The sequence below is a fragment of the Onychostoma macrolepis genome, chromosome 21, assembly GCF_012432095.1.
Source record: "Onychostoma macrolepis isolate SWU-2019 chromosome 21, ASM1243209v1, whole genome shotgun sequence".
NCBI classification, from domain to species: domain Eukaryota; kingdom Metazoa; phylum Chordata; class Actinopteri; order Cypriniformes; family Cyprinidae; genus Onychostoma; species Onychostoma macrolepis.
Window position 1 is genome coordinate 5,457,972 of NC_081175.1, and position 8,752 is coordinate 5,466,723.

Consider the following 8,752-nt stretch of genomic DNA (forward strand, 5'->3'; position numbering starts at 1 on the left):
GAGATGTTGTTCATGTATTTATGTCCTCATTCAGTGAAACGACAGACGTTAATATCACCGCAAGCGTCACGCGGTCTTCTGTATGAGTGAACAAACCCGCGCGTCTGCGCCATACATTAACACAGAGACACGCAGAAGTCATATTTAAATAGACGTTTTGCGGCTTAATATTTACAAATAGGAGTGGGAGTGTGCTCACTTGTGTGTGCGCTTACGTTTGTGTGTGTGTGTGTGTGTGTGTGTGTGCGTGCGCACCGGGGCGGAACTCCGCTGTGCGCGCGATACAGAGAGCTTGACCATGTAGAGATAGAAATGACTTGCCGATTTCCATTGGGAAGCTTCTTAAAAATAAATTTTCCCTGAAGCAAACCCGGCGGCTTCATAGCTGCATCCATGTTAGCATGCATACACACAGGTTCGAAGACTCGTTCTCGCCCCCTACAGTGCAATTCGGCTAGGTATACATCCGCGCTAAAATATCGAGGTGAAAGTCATAGCTTGCGTAGTATAGACCCAGCTCCCAACCCAACTTTGAGAATAGATTAACGGCGATATTTTTTTTATCGCCCGATAAGAGTCTCACGTTAACGCAGCACGTTAACGCCGATAACGGCCCTCCACTAGTCAAAATGATTGATTTTTCTTTCGTGCCAAAAATCATTAGGATATTAAGTAAAGATCATGTTCCATGAAGATATTTTGTAAATTTACATTTTTGATTAGTAATATGCATTGCTAAGAACTTCATCTGGACAACTTCAAAGGCGATTTTCCCAATATTTTGATTTTTTTTTTTTTGCACCGATTCCAGATTTTCAAATAGTTGTATCTCGGCCAAATATTGTCTGATCCTAACAAATGATGTACAAATTTCTTTGTATTGACCCTTATGACTGGTTTTGTGTTCCAGGGTCACATATTTTAAATGACAGAAAACAAGTGTGTGTGAGATGATCTAGAAAATAGAATAATAATATTTCAAAATATAACTTTTTTAATATTTTATATAAATGTAGCCTTGGTGAGTCTTCTTTGAAAAACAAAAAATCATACAACTTTAAAAAAAAAATGAAATATATATAAAGTATATATATATATATATATATATATATATATAAAAAGAAGTCTAAAAATTTTCAGGACCACTCAATTAAAATTGGGTACAAATACCAGATTTGAGGCAGAATTCAGAATGCAGAATTCTTATTTTGAGATGACCATAAGCCATTATTTATTGAAATGTGAAAGTCAAGACATCATAATAAATAATTAGTTTTCAAAGCTAAAAATCCTGCTAATACTTTTCCTTGCCCAGTGACATTACACATACATAGCATGTAAAACACAAGATCAATTGGAATCGTGAAACTATAAGACCTCTTCAGCAAACATTAAAGAAAATCCAAAACAAATGGAAAATTCCTCTCATGTCTTTCCACATAACGTTTTCACTTCATCATGACAAGTGAGCTCACAGAATCATCAAGCTGGTCAGTAATGGAGAAAATGTCCCACGCATTACCGCCGCCTGATACAGATCGCGCGTTTAGCCTGAGACCACACTGCTGTTCGCCTTCCCCAAACATCTGGCAGACATGCAACCTTTTTTGCATCTTGCGTCAAAAAAGGAAAACTAAAGCATTGTGCAGAATCGAAAACATGCGGTTGCTTACTTAGTCTCTAACAGGTTTGACAAGTATAATCCCTCTTATCACATTTCACAGTGTCTTTACAGGCCGGGGTGCGTCACAATCACAATTCTGTCTTCACTTTGTGCATGAGGTCCTTCTGGTCAATCATTTCCAGTTGTCTGTTCCAGCGGTGGTAGGCCAGCAGTGCTATATTCTTAGCTGCCACCGAGCTCATCTCCATCGCACTCCCAGCCCATTCGATTCCATTCAGGAAGTACATGTTTTCGTGCAGCACCACCGGTGGCAAGCCCTGGGTGCTTCCGTAGTGAGGGTACGCCAACCAATCTGTGACCTGCACTGAGTAGTAGGACTTAAAAAGTGTCTTCAGTTCGCTCTTCTCCAGGGGCTGCGGGGAAAAGACCTTGTAGACGCCGGCCTCTTGAGGCTGCTTTCGGCGGAAGCCGGAGGATATGTTGACCGGACAGACGCTGGCGGCGCTGTTGAAGAAAAGTCCAGGAGTGTCTGTGGTCAGAATGCTGGAAAATGGGAAGAGCTTTGGGTCGGGGAAGCCGAAGAAAGAGCAGTTTAGGTAGCCGTGGATGATGGAGGCCACAGTTTGATGATAGGAGCCCACTATTTCTGGAAGTTGCGGCTCAAAGCCGTGGAATGAGATGCCAGAGTTGATGTTTTGCTGGAGAGGCGTCGCTACTACCACAATGTCATAGAGCTCTGATGACTTTTCATTTTGAGAGTCGTAGGTGAGCTCATATTGGTGGTAATCTCCTGAGGGAAAAATAATTAACATAAATAGTTTTTTTTATAACATAAATGTGAAGTGTACTACTATATCAATCGTTTTAAGGTGTGTTCATGCTCGCAGCATTGTTGGCAGCAAAGCAACTCAAAGTCATTAACAGCCAATAAGATTTGGTGATTTTAACTATTCAAAAATACATTAAAATGATATGATGCTATCCCCATTATGATAAAAATGGTTTATTTTCTAAATTAAGTTTAATTTTGGGGTCATTTGGTGTTGTGTAACATTGTCAAAATTTCAGAGTGATACAACTACAAAAAAGAAAATAATATACAGTTGTAAAATGTCAAACTTCATGATATTTATGAATTCATAATTTATATAATTATATTAGAAAATATGTTTACATTCACATGTATTCCAGGTCTAAAGAAAATAACATATCAGTTTCTTCTTGGTGGTTATTCAGTTTTCATTAAAATGTCATAAAAGATTTTCAAAACCATGTGAAACCAACATGAATACAAAGAGTACATTTCTGAGAATTTAGCATATGGATTTTGAACTAGATTCTTAAAGGAATAGTTCACTCAAAAAAGGCCATCCGAGATGTAGATGAGTTTGTTTCTTCATCGGAACAGGTTTAAAGAATTTTAGTATTCCATCACTTGCTCACCAGTGGATCCTCTGCAGTGAATGGGTGCCGTCAGAATGAGAGTCCAAACAGCTGATAAAAACATCACAATAATCCACACCACTCCAATCAATCTGTGTGACTGTGATTGTAAGAAACAAATCCATCATTTGAACTTTTAACTTCTGGCTCAAATCCATAATAAAGCTTCCTCCAGTGAAAAAGTCCATCCCCTGTCTTCTCACATCAAAATCTACCCGAACATATTTGTTTAGAGCAGTTTTAGACTGTTTTCACTTGTAAACAGTGCATATTTCTCTCCTGATTCAAACAAGTTGTCTTTTTCACCGGAGAAAGCAATATTACGGACAGAAGACTCATATTTTAGCTGGAAGCAACGGATTGAAGTTAAAAGCATCTTAATGATGGATTTGTTTCTTACAAACATGCAGCTTTTCTCTTCACAAGATGTTAACTGGTGGACTGGAGTAGTGTGGATTATTGTGATGTTTTATCAGCTGTTTGGACTCTCATTCTGACGGCACCCATTCACTGCAGAGCATCCATTGGCAAACAAGTGATGTGATGCTAAATTCCAAAATCTGTTCTGAAGAAGAAACAAACTAATGTACATCTAGGATGGCCTTTTCAGAAAACTTTGATTTCTGGGTGAACGGATGCTTTAAAAGATTGTTCCTTTTCTTTACTGCTGGACACTCTTATTTGTCATTGACCCGGCCATAAGAGACAGAGACCATTGGGACAAAGTGACATTCTGTGGCTACTATCGCTGGGGAAGAAGAGAAGATTTGTTAGAGATACTGCAGTAAACCAGGAAAGCCTATTAGCCACAAAAAGTACAGCCATTTAGGTCCAGATGATCACAGTTTAACTTTTTTTTCATTTTAAGTTTTAGGTTTTTTTAACTGATGGAATACCTGTTGATCGGAAGGTAATGGTTGTAACTGGACTTTGGATGAGATTAGCTTTTGCTAGTTTAAGCAGTCCCGAGCAAACCAGCTTGTTTCCTCCTTCCACAGCCCAGAGATTGGCCTGCGCCCCAGCTAGAGACACAGCACCTGTCAAAGAGAAGCAGACGACTCAGAACAGACATGAAACCGGGTGGTGAGAAGACAACTAAGATGGTTGTACTATGTATAGATAATTGGTTGTACTATGCATGGATAATTATATCCTATGTACTTGGTTTCAGGATAATTTGGAACCTTCTCCTCTCTTTTTAGCCTCATAAGATAAATAAAGGTGTCAAATCATGAAAACTTGATTCTTTTTCTTTTTCTTTAAATGTCTGTTTTCTTTTTAAATGTTCTTTTTAAAAGTGTCCAAAACACATTAATTGAAACCAATCAACAAAATTATTCATTAAACTATTATACATTAAATTAAACTTATGTAAAAATATACACTAATATTCAAATGTTTGGGGTCAGAAAGATTTTTTTTTTTTAAAGAAGCCTTTTATGCTCATTTAGGCTACTTTTGTTTTAGTTGTTGTTAAAAATAACATACATCTTAGTACAATTTAAATTAAAATTGCATTGCCTTCTCTATCTGAATATATTTTAAATGATTCTAATATGCTGATTTGGTACTCAAGGCACATTTCTTATTATCAATGTTAAACATGGTTGTGCTGCTTAATATTTTTGTGGAAACTATGGTGTATATATATTTATATACTTTAAGATTCTTTGATGAATAGAAAGTTCAAAAGAACAGATTTAATTTGAAATCTTTTTTAACATTATATCTTTACTGTCACATTTAATAAATTTAACGCATTCATGCTGAATAAATAATAATAATAATAAGTAAAAAAGTATTAATTATTCTACAACAAAAATCTCACTGACCCCAAACTTAGTTAGATTTTTGATTGATGCTTATGTTTCTGGTGCAAAAACCTATTATTACCATATAAAAAAAATACAAAATACAAAACAACATTCACATATTTTTTATGAGAAATTCTTGTAGCCATTTTATGTTTGAGGATTACTATACACGCTATATATAACTTCATGGTTCAAATATATGTCATTTAAGTGATTATTCATCAGTGAATAATTTCACCAATAATTCATCAATGAGAAAAAGAAAACTAAAATGAAAGGAATTAAGGTTTATTTTTAGAATTTAAAAGTGCATAATAGTGCAAAGCTTAGCGTATCATTCCAATATCTGTGCATACCAACAAATGCAGGGATGCTGATGTTCTGGCCGTAGTTGACCCTCATGATCGGGGCTATGACTTCATCAATGAAGCGCTGGGAGACGCCTAACTCTAAGAGAGACTCGGAAAGCGAGCGGCGGGTCATGTTGATAAATCCTGAACCCCCAAGAGAGTGCAGCAGCTCTTCTACTGAACTGAAGGCATAGCCATGGGCCTGGTATTTATAGATTCTGGCAGAAAAAAAAGACAGCAAAATGTGTTAAAGCAAACGAGCAAAAGAGAGGAAGAAAGGATGATGGTGAGACACGTCCAGGTTCCCCAATGATAAAATAAATCATCTCATGTCTTTATGTTTGTAAAATAACAGAGAATGCACAAACTAGTTATTTTCCTAAGAAATGTTTTGAAACTAGATGCTGCAGCAGGACATAAACCATATCAACAGTTTTACATTGCAGTCCACCAAAACCACTTGCTATTGCTAGTCAGTGGCAGGTGTTATTTATAATACAGGGGGAGGGGATATTCCCATTCGAGAATGTGTTTTACTAGATTTATGCAACTGCCAGATACTTTCATCCAAAACAACTTATATTGCATTCAAGGTACTGTACACATTTACATTTTATCAGTTTGTCCGTTCCCTGGGAATCAAACCTGTTGCTAGTGCCGTACTGTACTGTCTGAACTACAGGAAAGTTCTATCCAACTATAAACTTTATGCTCATTTTGTCAATTATTTTGAATGCATTAAAAGCCACAAAACCAGTTGATTTTATGGGACACTGTTTTTTTTGTTTTGTTTTTTTTATGATTACATTTTAAATTTGAATGTAATATCGAATCTTTCCATATTCATATTTGAAAAATTATTTCATGGTTAGAACATAATGCATAGCATATAGGGATATCTATCTATCTATATCTACAAAATTATCAATAAAAATATTTAGCATTGTCACTAATCAAATAAACTAATTGGCATGCTTTAATGATGAATGAATTTCAGACTATGAAACTACTGTGTTCTTAATGCTATGCAATCATTTTAACTTATATGTAAAGATTTACGTTAAAAAAATATATATATATATATATATATATATTCCAACTGGGAGTAGTTGAATTCAAGCATCTACATACAATTTTTTCACGTTGATCAGATTATAAAAGGATTATTTGGGAGCATCTAACGTAGCTATTGATCACGCACAACTCCATTGTAGAAAAGGTCAGAGATTTTCTTGCTTTCCCTGATGCATAACATTTGGAACATTCTCAAAACATGCTGGATAACACAGACCATCAGGTTTTGCACAAGCCTTCGTTCCACAGTGTCAGAAAAGAGGACGCATGAAGAGGTTCCACAGCCTTTCCCTCACCTCATAAACTTCTCCATGATCTCCTCCACCCACATCTGCAGGCGGATGAAGCTGATCCCATAGCGCCACCACAAGCGAAACAAATCCAGCAGGTACCAATCCGTCTCCTCCAAAATAAACTCCTCTCCATTGAACACTGCCGTTTTCCCAGCCACACTCTTTCGGTACTTCAGCCCTGTGGACGGGTAACATGAGAGACAACAGAAAGACTTTAAAACAAACCCCCTTACTCTAAACATGAGCAATAGAAGAAGTCTCTGCCAAGACTATTGCTCATACCTAGCATTAATTCAGCCAGTAATTACTAAATTATACATTTTAGCAATATGAATGAATACAGCTAACCCAGTTGCTGGACAAAGTCTTGCATGTGCAGGTTGAGGGAATGAATGATGGATCCACCGGACTCGTAGTCTTGGTGGTTCACAGTGACAGTGGCCAGACGACCCCCGACTGACCCTTTCTCAAATACATCAATTCTCACTTCCGGTCCGAAATGTTGCCTAAGGAAGTGAGCTGTAGCGGTTCCTCCGATTCCAGCTCCAACAACAGCTGCAAACACAGTATCAGACTGTATTATAGGATCTTTTCTTTGCAGAATAATTCATATTATGTACATTTGGCCTACCTATTTTAGAAGGCGGGGCACCATCAAGTTTAGCAAAATCCGGATCCGCCAATACATGCACAAAAGAAAGAAGCACAAACAGATACTGGTTCATGTTTGTTTATAAGAAACGAAACTGCTTCAATGAACAGAGGATACCCGTGCATTCAGGCTAAATGGATGCAGGAGCCTTTGTGCAGTTCTCCTCAACTCTTGGCGATTGTGATACTGAAAATAAAAACAAATCAAAACGCAAAATATCTGATGATTTAGATCAAGTTCGCTACGACAGAAGAGTAAAAGCTAGTTGCATTCATATTTGCTTGCTATTCGGCTACAGTACGACAAGAGCGCATGATCTTGCATGCGCACGCTTTTCACCAATCAGAGCAAAAGAGACTCTCTTCTGACCAATCAGAGCGGTAGAATCTTATGCTCGACCAATCGGAGTAGGGGAAACCTTCTTTCTTCCGGGATGCGTTGAAGCCTGATGATAGAACGGGTTTCTTTAAAACGACTGGTCAGGTGTAATTTTTATTGCGTAAGTTAAAAGCGATTTCGGCGATTTGCCATCCGTTCAATCACACGACCTATATTTAAAACACAAGACATTTTAAATAAGCAGTATGACTGACAGATAGAGAGCGTTTCCGTATGGCTAAATGGGGCTGGCCGCTCCCCTGACTCTGTGTTTGCAGATAGGACATTTGTGTGTGAAATAAAAAAATTGATCTAATTTAAATTATGCTTTTTAAAAATGAGCATAGTCACCAATAAATAAATTACCGGCAACTTGTATGTAAAATGTCTTAAAATGAGAACTAAACAGAAAATGAAAACAATTAAATTAGGTTAGGTTTTATTGGGTTCAATTAATATAAATAAAATGACACATTAAAAAATATAAAAATGTCAAATAATGAAATTAAATAAATGAACAAAGAAATGTATTATTGAAATAAATTATTACATGAATTTTTTTTATTTGTTTGACATTTTTTTTTTAAAAAGGTTAAAGAAAGTGTTCCAGTCAGATGGCCATAAATGGTAGTATTAGTTGTTTGTTAATTCTGGGTCAAACAGAAATTCCCTTTTAGCCACCTGGTTTCTTAGAGGTTATGTTTTTTTCCTGCTGATTTCCCAAACAAAGATTATGCTCGAGATTAAAAGGGATTTTCATAGAAAATCACAATGACCGGTGCCTGGAACAGACTCGATACATGTCCAGGAAATATTGACAGGGCCATACCCTGTAGAGTAAGAATAGATTACAAAATTTTTGTGTTAGATTTTTTTTAGTGCAGAAAGAAAACAGTTTTAAAAAAATGACGGAACTGTGGGTACAGTTTAAACAAATATATGTTTACTTGCAGCATTTCAAAGATTGCCTTAAAATTATACAATAATTAAAGTTTTTTTTTTGTTTTTTTTTTGTTTTTTTAAATCTACACATTCCAGCCATTAAAGATTTTTTCTTAAATTTTATGTATCATGTATAGGGAACAAACCACAATTCATCAATTCATATATGTAGATATGTATGT

The 8,752-nt window shown here is 36.4% G+C and overlaps 1 protein-coding gene across 2 annotated transcripts; it reads right to left on the bottom strand.

The window, feature by feature from the left end:
• Positions 1-1,190: 1,190 nt before the first annotated feature.
• Positions 1,191-7,618, bottom strand: LOC131528186 (prenylcysteine oxidase-like). Of its 2 annotated transcripts, none has more exons than XM_058757167.1 (6): positions 7,230-7,618; positions 6,947-7,153; positions 6,602-6,776; positions 5,238-5,449; positions 3,964-4,104; positions 1,191-2,414 (listed from the first exon to the last, which is right to left on the bottom strand). In XM_058757167.1, exons 1-6 carry the CDS (start codon positions 7,321-7,323, stop codon positions 1,753-1,755), a joined length of 1,491 nt encoding a protein of 496 aa, XP_058613150.1. In that variant the 5' UTR covers positions 7,324-7,618; the 3' UTR covers positions 1,191-1,752. The 2 variants fall into 2 exon arrangements, with proteins under 2 accessions (XP_058613150.1, XP_058613151.1); XM_058757168.1 differs by having other exon boundaries at positions 7,368-7,617.
• Positions 7,619-8,752: the final 1,134 nt, after the last annotated feature.